The following is a 16,345-nucleotide window of genomic DNA, read 5'->3' as shown; positions in this document are numbered from 1 at the left end:
GCTCTTGATCTTGTAAAAATGATTAGTTTGTTGGTAAATGGTTTACTACTGAGTCCATGCAATTGACTGAAAAAAATGTGGTTAATGATGCTTATTAAAACCTAAAGGTCTTTGAGGACTAGAGGTGTGATCAAACTACTATAAATGTGTTTTTGTCTTTCATTTTTGTTTGTTATTTGTTTGTGATATTGCTTAAATTACACCGTGTTAATTATCATGTTAATCATGATCTCGATTTATGAATTTCAATCGATTATTTCTCTATTCGGCTATCCATTCAAGTGGATAATATATTTGAAATTTGTATTGAATGAATGAGATTGTAAACTCTTAGTCAGTGTGATTTGAGCATTAAGTGATAGTGTAATATGTAACCAAGAAAATCCATTAACTTTCAAGAGTTGTTAGTACCACCATTACTTCTTCCTCGCTCACTGATTCATGAACTGATGCATCCCACTAAACAAAGAATAAGAATTGTTCATTATTAGGTGGAGAAGTATGCATTTAAGTTACTAGAGAAAACCCAATAATTGTGCTTTAGTTAATCTCATTCTTCTTGTTGTAGTGGACAAAAGGAGATCATTCTGTATAGATATCTTATGTGTTTTTCTGAATTATTTTAGTTGTTTTAATATATTTAGAGAGAACGAGTATTATTTTCTTTCTAGTGTACAATAGGCTTAGAACTTGAATTTCAATTAATTAAAAATAATTTTTTATATTTTTATTATCATATAATAGATATAAAAAATATTATTTTATAGATGAGAACCTAGAATGTCGATTGGTTAAAGATTTTGTTCATTATTTTTAAATTTATGTTATTTTTATCAATTTTCATAACTTTCATTTGAATATATTTTTAGAAAAACGAATAGTTTTGATAAATTTGCTTATATTACCTCTACTTTCTTAAAAATATAATATTACTGTTAGGAAATCTTGGGGGCGACATCACATACGCAGCGGAAGAACAAAAAAAAAAAAATCCCTTATTCCCAAAGAGATGTTCGTCGTCGTGCAAAGATTGGTGCGCAAAATCTGCGAAACTTAAAACTGCGTATAGAATAAATTGTGTTATTTAGGGAGATCGTATATCCCTGTTTCCTTACAGATCTTTAGGAGAGGGTGAAGGAGGTCAAGCATCATCCTCTCATAACAGGGCTACGACGATGCTCCTCAAAACTCCAGGCCTGCTCTAAGATGGAGAGGGGAAGGAGAATAGGAGAGACAAGCAAAAGCTCTAGCCTATGAGGCTCTGAATCCCTCCTATTTATAGATGTCCCTTGTCAAACCCTAATAGATCCTCTCATAGTGGGTATTGGATCTACATCCAATAACCCAAGACTTTTAGATTAGTGGATCTCTATCCAATAATCTCTCATGGGCTCTTATTGGATCTCGTCCATGGGATCCAATAATTCAAAGCCTTATTGGATATCCAATAAGAGAAGGGCTCCGTCGGATATATCATATTCGAACCTTTACTCATCGTAATGCCTACCATATGTGTATGACCCTCTAGGCCCAATATCGAGTTAGTCGTGAGTCATACCTATCAGAACTCCTTCTAACTCAGTGAATTATTATCTCTGTAATAATTCACTCGACTCATCGACTACGGACGTATATAGCCCATCATCCATCTAATATACCAAAGACCGTATATCGAGCATGGTGCTGTCAGACCCATACGATTTCTACTCGAGTCTCGTTCTGATTAGATTCTCCTGAAGAACTCTCTTTCTCTCAACCCGAATGATCCTAGCTAGGGATTTGTTTAAGCAAGAACACATGGGATATTCCTCTCATGATGCCAAGAGTGGATAATCCTCTATCGACACTCAATAGCCCTCGTAAGGTCGACTACCACTCCCAATGACCAGTTATACTAGATCTGGGACAATCAAACCTATAAGTCTGGTATCAAAGAGTGGAGCACTCATACAGGACATCCTTGGTGTCTTAAGTCTAAGGATCAGATACACCACTAAGACTACGGAATCATTGTCTGACAATAAGGCATCATCAACCATCCAGCATTTCGTAAGCGGATCAATTAGTGAACTCATTCTCCAATGAGCACTTGTATTGTATCCCTAGTGTCCCTACACGAGCAGCTATGAGACCAGCTGCATCCATCATATGGACGGGTATACAGCACACCAGTCTGTCCGGTTATCACGATGTCCCTCTCGAGTAACCTATGACCAGGATTATTTAGGATCTGTGTTTAAAGGTGAATCGATTTCGTTACCGTAATCTCATCATGATCCGATTCCCATTGCACAAATCGAAAGACATCACAATATATATATATATATATAATGATATATGTCAAAATATAACAAGCAAAAAAATTCTGTATCAAGTCACACGTGTCATCACTCACGTGATTGGTTTGCTGGACACCTATGACTAACAATTACCTTTGCCTTCGTTACACTGGTCATTATCTCTAACTATCCTCATTCATTTCTTGCTTGCTATTCGCAACCCCACCCTTAGGTTATTATTATTATTATTTTTATCGTTATCGATAATAACCAATGCGTCCCGGCTCTCGACCTCTTTTTCCTCTCCTATAGGCACACACCCTCGCCTTTACTCAGGTTGCAACCTCCTCTTTCCTTGTTTATAACTGTGTGCCCTTGCCCCTAGCTTATGAACTGTAGCCTTCACCATTTGTTTATTACTCTTATTTTATTCTCCTCTATTATCGTTAACGATAATCCCATATACCCTCTTTCCTTACCCAGGCCTTTTCCCTCACTAGTAGCCCACCCTGCCTCTTCACTTATCACTCAACAATGAAATAGAAAAAAAAAAAGAGGAGGTGAGAGCGAGGCAATAATGTAAAGCGGAAGCAATGGTCAACAGGGACGGGTAATATCATTATTTTAAAAAATATTATGCAAGGATTTTTGAAAAAATATTTTGTAATTTTTTAAAAAAATTGGTCGCTAACTTTGGACTTTTTCAAAAATAAAAGTTCTTTCTGGGACTTTATACCTTTTCCCGCGTGGGAAGAAGGCAGCCGTTTGATACGAATAGATGGCTTCATATGATCACCGTCAGATGCTACGATCCGACGGCCTGGATAGAAGCCCTAGCCGGATCTCGATACCTGGTTGATGATGGGCGAGATGACGGCCTTTCTCCTCTCGGCTGCTGGCAGTCGGCGCCCCAGTCGAGCATCATCCGGTGAGATCTCTCCGCCCGTCCTTCTGATCCCTTGGTAATTGTTAGTTGTTCTGAGATCAAACATGACCATTGTATTAGAATCGTATTTCGATGTTAGATATTGGAGTAGCAGTTTTATGTGTGTTTGTTACGATGAATTGCTCAACGATCTGTTCTTTGTTTCTTCATTTAGGTTCCAGGATGTCGTGTCTTTTGGTATTCCAGGATCAAACATGACCATTCTTCTCATGTTGTCTACTGCATCATTCTTGTGCTGGTCATTCCCATCCCAACTATTGTGGCTAATGTTGGTGATAGTCTTGAAACTCTCCATAGTTGCATTATTTGCATTCTGTGATAGTTTTTATATCGAAGTGTGAGGACAAAACAAGCTCTTTTTTCTTTTTAAAATTTAGTATACTTTTGAACCTTCATGCTTATCTCAGGAAGCTTTGCCTCTGCTTTCAGCTGCAAGGTATTTTGACTGACTTTTGCTTTGTGGCTTTGTCCTGGAGGCATATATTGAAGATTTCAGGGGGATATCATGTCCTGAGTTATCTTCTGGTTGACTTAGGATATCATACTACCTTACATATTTAAATAAATATGACTGCATAATATCATTTTGTTTTTTGATATGGTGTGGGTCTGGAATAGTATGGATTATATCAGACACAGATCTGATAATGAATAGATATTGCTTAAGTTTGTTTTGATTCGCAGCAGGTAGGTTTATAGCACGTTTTTTAACCTGTTATACATGAGACCGAAGTAGGAGATATAATAGATAAGTACTTGTGTTGATAGTTTGATAGTATAGACTCGTACAGACTTTAAAGGATTTTTGTTTGGATAGTATAAATAATATAGATGTGTATGAACTTGAAAGGAGTATCTCGACCATGCCATGTAGACCTCTTGTTGTTTTACATGTTATTTTTTAAACTATAGCCTTGGAGGTGGTTAGACACAAATAAAAAGAGGAGGAAGAAGAAGAATACCTTGAGGGGTCAAACTAAATACGACAAAGAACAGCTTTTTTGACCAAATTGGAAGGGGAGACTAAGGCAAAATTGCATATATATATATATATAACATTAAAACTTTAGTAATTCCACATCATTCATTTGTTGTGTGTCAGTTTGTTTATGTGATTGACTCCCTCTGACTTTTTACTCCTCATCTCAGTAGAGGTTTCCATATTTGAAAGACACCTTGTTTGTTCACAGTTATGGAAGATGACTGACTCATCATATTGAACTGGATTTTAGGATGACTGCTGTGAGTTTATGTATACTATTTTATTAGTACTAGGATTATATCACTGATCACTGCTTTGATGTTCACTTATAATATCTTGTTTCTGTTGTGGCAATTCTTCGACATCAAACATAATTTGTATCTGGATCAATTTTAGAGGTATCTTCACTACCAAAGGAGGGACACATACCAGTTGAGCAACCACGGATCGTAAGCTCTCTCCATTTTGTCTATTTTCTGGTAACTTCTATGCATGATATAGTTGTAAAACTGCTACTATTAGATTCACATCAATGGGGTCTATCCACAAAAGAATGGATCATATTCTCTTTAATAACTTGTTTCAATATACAACTATTAGAAAAAAGAAGAAGAATATTGTCTCAAGATACAAAATAGTCGATCTTCAAGTGCCTTATGTTGGTAAATTATGTTAAAATAAAGGATCTTCTTGTTATATCGGGATGAACTTTAGTAACTTACACCTTGTGTTGCACAACATTGTTGAAGCAATCATTGCTCCAGGCATCTACTGCGAAGGTTTGTTATTGAACATTGTTTTTATCATCTTAACCTTAGTATTTGCAAAAATTAATTTTTTTGTAGGGGGCCCATATAAAAAGAAATGGGCCTATGAAATGAAAATTGATGTGATGTTTTGTGTCTTCTTGGTTCTCAAATCAAAATAAATTTAATTATGGTTCATCTGGTCCTTTTTTCTTGTATCTATGCTTTGTCTTATCAAGTTTTGTCACAGTATTGTATTGGTAACTTAATAATGTCTTATGAGGTTATCTTGGTTGCCAATTCAAATTACATAATTCAGTTGTAGTTGATGTCTTATTGAATCCATAATCTAGAATTATGTATAGTGTATATATACTATCTTGTGATTTCTATTTTTGCTAGCTGCTATATAAAATATAATATGTTGACTCCTTATCGTGTTTCTGTTTTTACACCAGTGTACATGTTAGAACTCTACTAGTTTGTGATAGTTGGTGATGCCTCCTGAAAGAGCATTTTTTACTGTTGTATTGCTTTAATGTCTCCTCTTTATTTTGCTTTAGTTGATTCACAGCCAACCATGGAAGAAACTATCCTACTAGGTGATGACGTTATGCTGGGGCTTCCTTCACCTATCATTCCCCCTGAGATTGCATCTCATGTTCTTGAAGGTGTTGACTTATGTGATGGAGTTTTAAGGAATCTTTTCTTATTAAAGTGATAGCGGATCATCTCATATGACTCTATAGTGGCGAGTGCTAGGGGCCATCTTGTCTCCAAAGAACTATGATTGCTATCGAGTCAGTGATCTTTATTTTGGAAATAAAAGGGAAAGTCATTTAATAAATACCTTCGGCTTGAAAATCAACAATATCAAGCCATTTTGCCAAGATGAGATTGTCTTGTATCAACAGTGTGCTGAGAAAAGGGTCAGTCACATTTATGTATTTTTTGTGTTTTACGTAAATTGGACTGGTTTTTGCAACTTTCTACTTGACTTGTCAATTTGGATTGAAATGCTAACAGGATAAGTAGTTAAGACAGAGGCTCTTACATAGTGAGCATAAGTTGGGGTTGTCTATGCCCTTTACTGCAGCAAAGGAAAGAGCTGCTGAACTCCAATTGGAGGTTACATCTTTGGAAAGGTGCAATCTTTTACCTTTTATTGTCTTTTGATACTTGGTGGTCAACAACCTTATGGAGAATGGAAAAATGAAAAGACCTTTTATTGTGTCACTCGTGTAGGTTCTCATGGAACATTTATGTTATCACAGTCAATTAAGTAGCCAGAATTGCATCTGTTGTATCTACAAAAAAATGTGGATTGACATTTTATCTACTGTAGCCTTTGTTTTGCTTGTCCAACCTTTTGGATTAATCTGATATGAGCCAAAGGAAGGCAAAACTATGTGACCCTTTCTTTTCTTTACTGACCTATTATGTATTCAGTCAAAGTGCACATTCTTGATTAGTAACTGCTTATATTTAGGAAAACAATGTCCTTGTAGAATCTCGGCAATGTCTGCTCAGTGTATCTTAGAGTTGGAAGAAAATCCGGTATCTACAATACAAAGCAATAGTTACTAGCTAAGTATGAAGTTTCATTCATCCTATGCTCTTCTTTAGGCACATGATGATTCTTGCAAGTGGAATTGAAATCATGGAACGATTTCACCAGCGCTGGAGTTTGCATGGACGTCTTGAGGATCCTAAGTACTCATGTTTTCTTACAATTTATGAATTCTCTTTATTAAGATGCGTTTCATATGATTTGACATCACAATTATATGGAGTTCATCTACCATTCGTATGTGTGTGTGTGTTTGACATGTATAATGTCATGTCACTCTATCTTATGTGATGTTATCAGAATATAAAACAATATAAAAATGTAAAAACCTTTGAGAATCAGGAGTTCAGTTTAACATCATTGTCTCAGTTGACATCAAATATCTAATATTTAGTGAGTTCCAAAGTTGTTTGACTTGTGGGTATATGTACAATTCTTGGGATTGGATCCGAAGGGAATAGGTTACCACCTTGGAAACAAATACAATTCTATGCTCCTGCAGGTTTGTAGATTTGATTAGACTTTTTTTTAATGTGCAGAAAAGATCGGAAGCTTTAAACTGGGGAATTGTGAAAAGGAAACCTGGCAACATCCAAGGAGAGCCTAAAGGAGATGCAGTTAGGAAGAAATGGATTTTTCGGTAGATTTGTTTGTGTTCTTGTGATTTCTGGTAAGTAGGCCTCCAAGTGCATGTTAGTCTGCTTTTTGACTTTCTATATACAAAACTCTTTAGAACTGTTGTCACTGTGCTTTTCATTTTGAACTTGTAGAGCAATGATTTGCTTTGGCGTAATTTTTTTGACCCTTTTTATTTTTGCTTAGAATATGTTCTAGTTGCAACTAATTGAGGTATTGTACCAAAATAAAACCAATAATGGTTGATGCTAGTTATTGCTGCTTTTCTGAGAACTAGGTTTCATACTTGACGTTGTGATCTTTTCTAAATGTTCAGCATTATATGATGATTGAAGATCTGTTTTTTTGGAGAATAGAAATTTAAATGTATCCTTCCTCTTCGAGTCTTTGTAGGCAAGAGTTGACTTGTTGATGTTTATCAACAAGTCAACATGGTATATAGAAAAGGAGATCTATAGATATTGTGATTATCTTAATTTTTCAACAATTGTATGGACATGAATGTTGATATAGAAGAGTACAGTATGGTTACAATAATGTAATAAATCCCAAATCCAATGTTGTGATTGAGTGTAATATTTAAAATGCACTGAGAAAGTTAAATAAATAAAAACTAACATAGGAGGCCAACATGACTTTTCTTCAACTATTCAAGAGGCAGTTTCAGTAAAATATATAATCTTCTTCAATCATCTTCTATTGCATTATTGCTATAAGGCAATTCTTGGATCACATACTAACTTAGATTTCCTTCCCCTATACATGCCTTGAGAGTCTACTTATATATATCCGACACCAGTCAACAAGCAATAAATTCCCACCCGGTCTGTTTTCTCTCTCTCTCTCTCTCTCTCTCTCTCTCTCTCTCTCTTACTTTACAACAGCGCAACGTCAGGAACTTGCAATAAATAATATTGCTTGGAAGATGACTGATACCCTCAATCAAAATAGAAGATGATTAAAAGAAAAGGGCAAAGTAACAATGGGTGGTCTCTATGGTTCTCATTTACCTTTACCTTGGATTTTGGAAGGGCAGAGGGATGACCCTTGGTCTGTAAGGATGCCACAGCATGATCTTGGAGCAATCAGCAGGAATGCCTTTCAACTTGATATCATCTTCTCGTATTACCTTTTGGACAAACTTCATTGAGTCCTGCAGTTGCAATCACCAGAAATATATCAATGGTTTAGAATTTAGAGAGAGAGAGAGAGGAGGAGGAGGAGGGGATCAATAAGTTCTGCCACATCTGCTGCAAAAGATTAAAGTTACAGAATGGTGGCAATTGGTAATTAGCTCCCTTGGGCAGTATTTGGCAGAGGCTGCTGTCTACTAGAGAGATGGTGAGACAATGAAATGACATAAAGCTCATCAAGTAACTATCAACATGCTAACTTGCGATGTGTCGGGCACCGATGTCGGGCGGCCCCATCTCTCAGGATCCCACAGAATCGTACTATTGAACGCGAAGGCTGATATGTCGATCTGTAGAGGTTTCCCCTTCATGTCGGCATCGGTCATCGGACTCCTAACAGTGGCTTTGTCATTGCTCGAGTCCTTGAAGAGCCATCCCACGACCTTGGAAGAGCTGCAAACCGGCCCATCCACCACCGCTCTCCTCCTGTTCGCCGATGCCGTCGCCAATGGCCAAGTCCCAAAAACCCTGCATTTGTTGATCAGAAGAGCTTTTACTACGGGGAGGGAAATGTCAAGAGAAGCATTTCGATGTAGCACAGGGAGAGGATCTCAGCTAATGCTGCAAACTCCTTTCGATACCAAACTGCATTCGGGTGTTCTTGAAGTCAACAAAATGAGGACAGAAGGCAGAGGAGATGCAGATGGGAGAGAACGCATACTTAATCTGTCTGATCTCTTCGAAGAATTCGAGATCGTAGACGTTGGATGCGTCTGCGAAGTGAACGACCCCGGCAAGCCGGTGATACTCCACATGATTCAGCGCCACTTTCCTCTGGTGATCGGCCTCCGCTGCTGGATCAGTAAAGTTCTTCTCGAACGTCAGGTGCCTGTACATGACGCCGGTCTTCCTCAGCATCTCGGCCGTCACGGGGGCTGCGGCGCGGGCTTGGACAACGATCCAGAGCAGCGGCGGGGGCACCAGCTTCAAGGTGCAGGCCAGTCTCCTCAAGAATGCCTCTTGCAGCCTGTCGTCGGAGCGAGTCGTCGTTATGATGATCAGTTGCCGATCCAAATGCGGCTCAGGAGATTCTCCCACTGGAGTCTCAGCCATTATGCTCCGGTTGGCGATGCCAGGGTCGGCGAGCCTCTCCAAGGCAGGCACGGGCTTCGTCGGCCGGTCAGAGGAGCCGATGCGGCGGGAGAAGATGGAGGCGGTGCTCGCGGGGGCAAAGCCGGTGAAGAAGCCCATCACGAAGCACAAGGCGAAGTGGATGAGGGCCTTCTTCCACAGCTGGATCCTCTTCCTCGGTCGGTCGAACGAGCCCATGTTCCGTTCCTCTTAAGGATTTGGCTCAAAGAGGAGGCGGCAAAGAGGGGACAACCGCGACGGGGAACAGATAGAGAGAGTTCTACTACTTTCTAATGGGGGCGGAGTTGAAGGGGGAAGGTTGCGGTTGGTGACAGTTTTAAAAGCGCGGGAGCACAACGGTCGAATTGGCTAAGGCTTGCTGTCTGGTGGCGATGATGCCTTTTGGTTGAGCTATCATTATTAGTCACCCACTTCATCTCACTTCTGTTCCTCAATAGAGAAGCTGTCTCTGTTTTCCTTTGCTGCAGTGCATGAAGTCATTTCTTGAAGCTAAAGAAAGTATGAAGGCCAAGGGGAGCAGCAAATTTGCTGGTGGGATGTGAAGGCACCACCTAATTTGTGATCTTTTGTTTGAAGCAAGCAAGCCAACCCATTCAATTTAATGCTGCTTAACCTCAATTTCTATGTGCCACTTGTTGCAGGACAACAACAAAAGAGAAACCAATGCATGGGTTTGTGTTTGCAAATAAACTACTCTCTCCCTTGTAGTGTAGTTAGCACCAAAGTGTCACACAGCACATAGGAGGAGTAATGTAATTGTGGACCGGTAGAAATGGATAGTGTTGAAGCCATGAGATCGGTACTTGTTCGGACTGATGACATGGTCATCTCCTCTTTTCTAAATGAAGCTTAGCTCATATCTAATATAACTATGTGCACTCCATCATTTTGTGATCATATACAGAGAAATGATGTAGTTTTCATGAATCCATGCGACTCTTTTAGAACATTCTTTGTCACGATCATGAAGCTTTGGTTCTGATTTTGTTTGCTATGGTATGGTATAGTAGGTGGAAGCTACTCCACTTAATATTTTGTATGCTATTGTTTATGAATATAATATTTATCATATTCGATGAGAGGTTGAGTGTAACACCCCTGATTAGTCACACATCGAAAGTGGGCAGGATACTACTATCAACTTCAACTTAAGCATTTTGATCAGTGATTTAGACCAAACAAAGTTGATAGGCTAGTTTGCCCACCAGACCCGGGTCATGATATTGAGAGAACAATATAATATTTATCTTTTTTTTTTTTATAATAAATATATTTTTAATAAAGTTTTGTAAAGAATAATAATATAAGAAAAATTAGTACGTGCTGATATACTCACTTATCGGATTGAGAGCTCGAAATTTCATCCGACATAATTTTCACCTAAAATCGGACCGGTGTTGAAGTTGGATACAAAACTTTATATATAGATATAATATTTGAGAGTAAGTGTACCTATCAACCTATAAGAATCCATCTTTTTCTACCTATACTTTTTGACCAACTCGTCGTAGTGTTTTGGCCACTACTTTGTTCCTCTCAAACAATATTCTTTCTCTTACTTGCTTAGATAAATTGGAAGAAGATAGATATTATCGGGTTAAGCACTCGAAATCTTATCCAATATAATTTATACCTAAAATCGAATCGATGATGAAGTCGGATACATAACTTTATATATAAATATAATATTTTAATGTAAGTGTACCTATCAATCTCGAAGAATCCATATCTTACTCTACCTTTATTTTTTGACCAACTCGTTGTGATGTTCTTAAGGATACTCTTTCCCTTAGGATTTTTTCTATTTTTTTTATTTTTATAAAAAAATTATTATTTTTAAAGATAGAAAAAAGAAAAAGAAAGAAAAGGAAAGGATAGATACATTCATGCATAGGGGATCCATGCATGAAGTTATCTTTCAGCTAACTTACAATGTCTCGAGGCAATGTACTTGTATTCACAACATGAATTAGTTTGGTCCAAAACCAATGACCTTGATTGATGCAGATCATCAATTGCCTTTTTCAAGCTTAGACTGAGTTGGATCGGATATTCCACCTCAAAGTGTCTCTCCTCCTCTTCGTCGTAAGAGTATCAAGGTATCACGAAACCTCATCGACGAAGTCCACAGTGGTATGATGGCCAAGTTGGCTTTGATGGAGAAGTGCCGTCCAACCTTCCAGGTTGACAATCAGCAAACGATAGCGAGAGAGAGAGAGAGAGAGAGAGAGAGAGAGCGAGAGTTCTCTCGGCATCATCATCAGTACGCCATCCTGTCTGACTGAAGGAACCGAAGAGAGAGACAGTTGCTGCGATACAAAGAAAGCGCAGGGAGCAACAGAAAGATGGAGAAAAGCTTCGCATGTCTGCAGCAGTATTGGGAGCATATCATCTCCATCGCTTCCCAATCCATTTCCGGGACCGACCGAGCTAGTGGGAACTTGCCAAGATCCCAGCAACAGTGACTGCCGTGTGGGCCTGCGTGGATTTGATGTGGACTTTTATTGAAAGGGTGAAGAAGTAAGAGTGGGACCCGATCAGATATGACCATCTTCGATGAACTCATGATTTCGATATCTTTAAAAATGCAAGATGAGAATATTTTAGATATCTTGGAAGAAGATAGATATTATAATCCGATAAGTTGTAAGGTATTTTATAAGAAAAATATCATCTAAAAATTGAAAGAAATCCTCTTTTTTTCGTCTAACAGGAGATATATAACACTTTGATTAGTCTCATATTAACAATTAATTTATAATGATATATCGATTTAAGATTAACGAAGTTGATAGATTAATTATCTCATTAAGTAAGATCAAAATAATCGATATCAAAATTAATAAAAACATTAAAATAATCTAAAATTAATTACAAATCTCTATCCTTCTTTATGTGTTTGATACAGAGAACAACACTCTTTACTAATGCTGAAACCGTAGGAAAATTTCTTGTACCCATAAAATATGAGACATTAATTAGCTATATAAGGTGGGAAAACTCCTACAACAAATCTCCCATCACACACTACAAAAAAACAGCAAATAAAGACTTCCTCCAACCTCAACAATGAACGGAGGCTCTGATAGATGCGGGTTTCCATGGAAGGTTGCTTTCTTGTGCGCCGCGTGCATGCGGCACCAGCTTCACTCGCACCCCACACACTGCTGGAAACTTGCGGCAGACGACGACGACGACACGACCCATTCCAAGTCTCCGCTTCGTGAAGGCCCGCAAGTATTTGGAAGCGCAACGTTTTCAGCACTGCAACGACGATGGCGCAATCAATTCAGATGGGCTAATTGGTCCATCGGTCGATGCCGCCGCCGCTGCTTAGTCTTCCACATTGCACACAGTTCATTTCGTGGCCCTTCGGTTGGGGAATGGAATGTTCTACCTTTCAAGGCTATGTATGACCTGCTGTTAGAACAAAGTACTTGGAAAGTAGGGGATGACCGATTCTGCTCATGCATGGAAGCTGTGTTTGAGGTGATCGATTCTGCTCGTTGATGAGGATGCATCCGTGTGCACAAAGTTCTCATTTTGATTTAAGGATCACTTTTTCTCATGTCAAAATCAATAGTAAAAAATTGACGAGGCTCCATCGATACATTATTGGATATAAAAGGTTATTTCCGGTACTTGAACTGACATCTCGGATTCACATATGTTAGAGTTAGCCCCAGAAAATTTACCGAAGGATAATTTTGACAACAACCCAACAAAGACAATAAAGCGGAAAAGATAAAAGCGATAAGAACATCAGATTTACGTTGTTCGGTCAATTGACTTTGACCTACACGGATGAAAGAGAAGCAAATCACTACTATAAAAGGGAGTATCTGACTTCAAAACTCAAACCCTTATTTATAGTTCCAATAGGAGATAATAAGCATGATTTTTCCGATATGGAACCATGGGACTTGCCAAACTAACAACATCCACTGTATTGGTCGAGTCATATTCTAGTGTGATGTGCGTAATGCCTGCCTGAATTAATTTATGTCAAAATAATTATTATACACAGACAATAAACTAATAAGAGAGATTCTAATTTTCTCTGCCTCTCCTAAATTTGTGCCTGCTGAGACTACACAGCAGACCGGGATCTGACGCAAATGTTCTAACCTGCTGACGTCATATCTGTCAGCAATGGCGTCGTAGTCTCCCCCTCCCTATATATCTCCTCTGCGGGGCAAGAACGAGCCACCATCTCCATTCAAGAGTCCATATTATTCTCTCCTCCCTCTTTCCACCTCCTGCCATGGACTCCAGCGACACAAGCACCACCGGCTTCCATCACGTTTCTTCCTCCCCAGCATCTTCTCCCATCTCATCACCTCCGTGCCTCCCCGCCACTCCGACGACAGTAGTCATCCACAGCCCCTGTGCCGCCTGCAAGATCCTCCGCCGGCGATGCGCCGACAACTGCGTTCTCGCGCCTTATTTCCCGCCGACAGAGCCGCTCAAGTTCACCACCGCGCATCGCGTGTTCGGTGCCAGCAACATCATCAAACTGTTGCAGGTAAACTGCCTCCGTTAAGTCTTCCCCACAAAGTTTCTTTCTGTCTTTATATATATGTCCTACCGCACTTCAATTGGATTCGACACTCTCAGGATCTCCCGGAAAACCAGAGGGCGGACGCCGTGAGCAGCATGGTGTACGAGGCGAAGGCGCGGATCCGAGATCCGGTGTACGGGTGCACTGGTGCCGTATGCCAGCTTCAGAAGCAGGTGGATGAGCTCCAAGCGCAGCTGGCACGGGCGAAAGCCGAGCTCACCAACCTGCAAGCCCAGCACGGGAACCTGCTCGCATTAATCTGCATGGAAATGGCTCGAACACAGCAAGACTGCACGCCTCAGTCCGTCGATGACGCCCTCGCTGCCAGCCCTTGCATGTTTCAGAGCGATGCTGACTTCCTCGATGAGATCAGCCAGGGCTTAGTTTGGGATGAACCCCACTGGCTATGATTCACGGTTCTGAAACCCATGTACACTGCTGATTAATAATCCGGTCGTCTGATGATGAGAGATAGATGATTTGTATTTGCATTGCTTTTAGCGATGAACGATTACTGTTTCCCTCTAATGAATAAGATTCTCTGCAGCAATTATGTTGATGCGATTTGGACTAAATCCATATTCTAGACCAGTGGAACAATCTGGAAAGGCTAGCTTCGTGTGTTTGACATTATAAGCTTAGATGCACAGAATTCCATGAAAGAGGAAAGTTGCATGCAACACAATTATAATCTCCTCACCGAGTAGAATTTGATGCTTACGAACTCGGAAGAGTCCTCTTCCTATAACTTGGGGTGGAAATTCTAAGCTTGTAGTCCATATCTTTATCACCACGCAATGATCCAGCAGTTGGGAGCAAGCAATAATCCATCAAGAAAAGTTGGTACTTGGCCACAGAATAACTTCTTCGTCTTTTTAGTCACTATTGGAGTCGTAATTCTATACCTTTTAGGTTAGTTGATTTGCCACCTCTAAGGATGCCACCATGCGTCATGTGTACGAGTCTAAGTCTTGTAGACCTACCGTGTCAGCATCACGCAAAACTCCATTGACGAAGCTTGAAGCTGGATATCATACTGCGATTCCACAAAATGCTTGACTAGAGATCACAGAATCATCTTAGATCAACCAGTGCCAAAACCTAAAGTGGTTAACAATACGAGTCCTCACCATTAGATAACAATATAAATTCTAGAATATGAACTGTATTGCATGTAATATGGTCACCGCATGCAGATAATATGACTCCGAGTGGTCATAAATTCAATGTATACACAGGAAAAACTGAAGAGTGGTATACTTCAAACTTAGGGTCTCAAGTCTACCAACTTTCTTCTTTTTCCTCTTGTGAAACCTACGACTTAGGGTTTGATGGTAACGAGAGAGAACAAAAGTCAGATAACCCAGTGGAGAAGGTGGGCAGAGAAGACTGCCTTCAAGCACTGTCTTAACTATTAGATAGTCATATACTTTTTACAGTTCAAATGTGGATTTTAAATGGCATGTCTTATCTATTTGTAGTAGCATTTCGTTATGGTTTTTCTTTGTTCATATCCGAAATCATGTTGTGAAATGAGTTCTATTTCAGTTTGCCTTTCTTACATATGTTCTAATCACTGGACTTGAGGTATATTAATTAGCATAGTAGTATGTGGGTCACTCAGCCAAGATACAGGAGCTGCATCTTCCATTATCTGCGCATGCTAAAGTCTCATAACATACATTGCAGATTGCAAGGATTGATGCTGCTAATCCATCCAAAACTCGAGATTTTTTAGGATGATAAATCCTTGCAGGTGCCTTCCTTTCATTTTGCTATCTATCTATCTATCTGTCAAACTTGGATATGGGAAACATGCCTTCAGAAACATATGTGAAAAGTTGCAGGTTATGATCTGCACCACTTAAAAATGAGTCGAACACTGAAGAAACATGAAATTTGTGGTACACATGATGTGTGGCACTGACTGTTTCAGGTACCAAATCTTGTGCTATCAATCATACTGATAAGTAGATGTGAAAGGAAGTATAAGCAGAAGCTGATAATTAAGAAAGGGTTAGCAGAAGAGAGAGTATGAAAACAACAAGATGAAGTCTGCTTACTGTGTGGGGTACCTATTTGTCTCAGAAAGTTCCTCATCACACAGTCTCTCCAAGCTGCATGGGGCCCTTCGGCAATTGATATGCATGTCACTTTGTGGAGCAGTTCTAACCTGTGGAAAATGGCAGGTTCCTTTCTCACTCTGGAGAGTGGTTTCAGATGCGATCAAGGATGCCCCAGGCTGCGCTTTGCATCCACACCCAACCCTTGCTTTCTCACTTGGAGGATGAAGCAGCAGAGTTCAGTCTTGATGCTGCTGCTGGATAAGTCCCCATAGAG

General features: G+C 39.5%; 3 protein-coding genes across 31 annotated transcripts; 2 read left to right on the top strand and 1 right to left on the bottom strand.

Moving 5' to 3' along the window:
* The first annotated feature begins 3,052 nt into the window (after positions 1-3,052).
* Positions 3,053-7,316, top strand: LOC135618957 (uncharacterized). Of its 29 annotated transcripts, none has more exons than XR_010489249.1 (7): positions 3,137-3,241; positions 3,380-3,493; positions 4,416-4,467; positions 4,604-4,656; positions 5,528-5,882; positions 5,980-6,098; positions 7,063-7,316. XR_010489249.1 is itself a non-coding variant. In XM_065120453.1 (6 exons), exons 1-4 carry the CDS (start codon positions 3,068-3,070, stop codon positions 5,553-5,555), a joined length of 339 nt encoding a protein of 112 aa, XP_064976525.1. In that variant the 5' UTR covers positions 3,053-3,067; the 3' UTR covers positions 5,556-5,882; positions 5,980-6,098; positions 7,063-7,316. The 29 variants fall into 29 exon arrangements, 2 of the variants coding, with proteins under 2 accessions (XP_064976525.1, XP_064976526.1); XR_010489238.1 differs by having other exon boundaries at positions 5,517-5,882; XR_010489239.1 differs by having other exon boundaries at positions 4,375-4,467; positions 5,517-5,882.
* A 505-nt stretch (positions 7,317-7,821) lies between these two features.
* Positions 7,822-9,738, bottom strand: LOC135618956 (probable beta-1,4-xylosyltransferase GT43A). The gene is made up of 3 exons (XM_065120452.1): positions 9,014-9,738; positions 8,553-8,820; positions 7,822-8,312 (listed from the first exon to the last, which is right to left on the bottom strand). The coding sequence occupies exons 1-3, from the start codon at positions 9,619-9,621 to the stop codon at positions 8,172-8,174; spliced, it is 1,017 nt and encodes a 338-aa protein (XP_064976524.1). The 5' UTR covers positions 9,622-9,738; the 3' UTR covers positions 7,822-8,171.
* A 3,920-nt stretch (positions 9,739-13,658) lies between these two features.
* LOC135618384 (LOB domain-containing protein 1-like) lies at positions 13,659-14,527 on the top strand. The gene is made up of 2 exons (XM_065119268.1): positions 13,659-13,969; positions 14,062-14,527. The coding sequence occupies exons 1-2, from the start codon at positions 13,709-13,711 to the stop codon at positions 14,413-14,415; spliced, it is 615 nt and encodes a 204-aa protein (XP_064975340.1). The 5' UTR covers positions 13,659-13,708; the 3' UTR covers positions 14,416-14,527.
* The last annotated feature ends 1,818 nt before the right edge of the window (positions 14,528-16,345 follow it).

The sequence above is a fragment of the Musa acuminata genome, chromosome BXJ2-8 (assembly GCF_036884655.1).
Source record: "Musa acuminata AAA Group cultivar baxijiao chromosome BXJ2-8, Cavendish_Baxijiao_AAA, whole genome shotgun sequence".
Classification (NCBI taxonomy): domain Eukaryota; kingdom Viridiplantae; phylum Streptophyta; class Magnoliopsida; order Zingiberales; family Musaceae; genus Musa; species Musa acuminata.
Note: the sequence above shows the minus strand (reverse complement) of the source record. Positions and strands in the feature narration are given on the sequence as shown.

Bases quoted from the DNA above. Each gene is read 5' to 3' on its own strand.
- LOC135618957 (XM_065120453.1), top strand. From the start codon at position 3,068: ATGATCACCGTCAGATGCTACGATCCGACGGCCTGGATAGAAGCCCTA. The intron at 3,208-3,379 runs GTGAGATCTCTC...TTCTTCATTTAG, and splicing joins CCCCAGTCGAGCATCATCCG to GTTCCAGGATGTCGTGTCTT. The intron at 4,657-5,527 runs GTAAGCTCTCTC...GTTGATTCACAG, and splicing joins CAGTTGAGCAACCACGGATC to CCAACCATGGAAGAAACTAT.
- LOC135618384 (XM_065119268.1), top strand. From the start codon at position 13,709: ATGGACTCCAGCGACACAAGCACCACCGGCTTCCATCACGTTTCTTCC. The intron at 13,970-14,061 runs GTAAACTGCCTC...CGACACTCTCAG, and splicing joins ACATCATCAAACTGTTGCAG to GATCTCCCGGAAAACCAGAG.
- LOC135618956 (XM_065120452.1), bottom strand. From the start codon at position 9,621: ATGGGCTCGTTCGACCGACCGAGGAAGAGGATCCAGCTGTGGAAGAAG. The intron at 8,821-9,013 runs GTATGCGTTCTC...CAACAAATGCAG, and splicing joins GAAGAGATCAGACAGATTAA to GGTTTTTGGGACTTGGCCAT. The intron at 8,313-8,552 runs GTTAGCATGTTG...TTGCAACTGCAG, and splicing joins CGGTGCCCGACACATCGCAA to GACTCAATGAAGTTTGTCCA.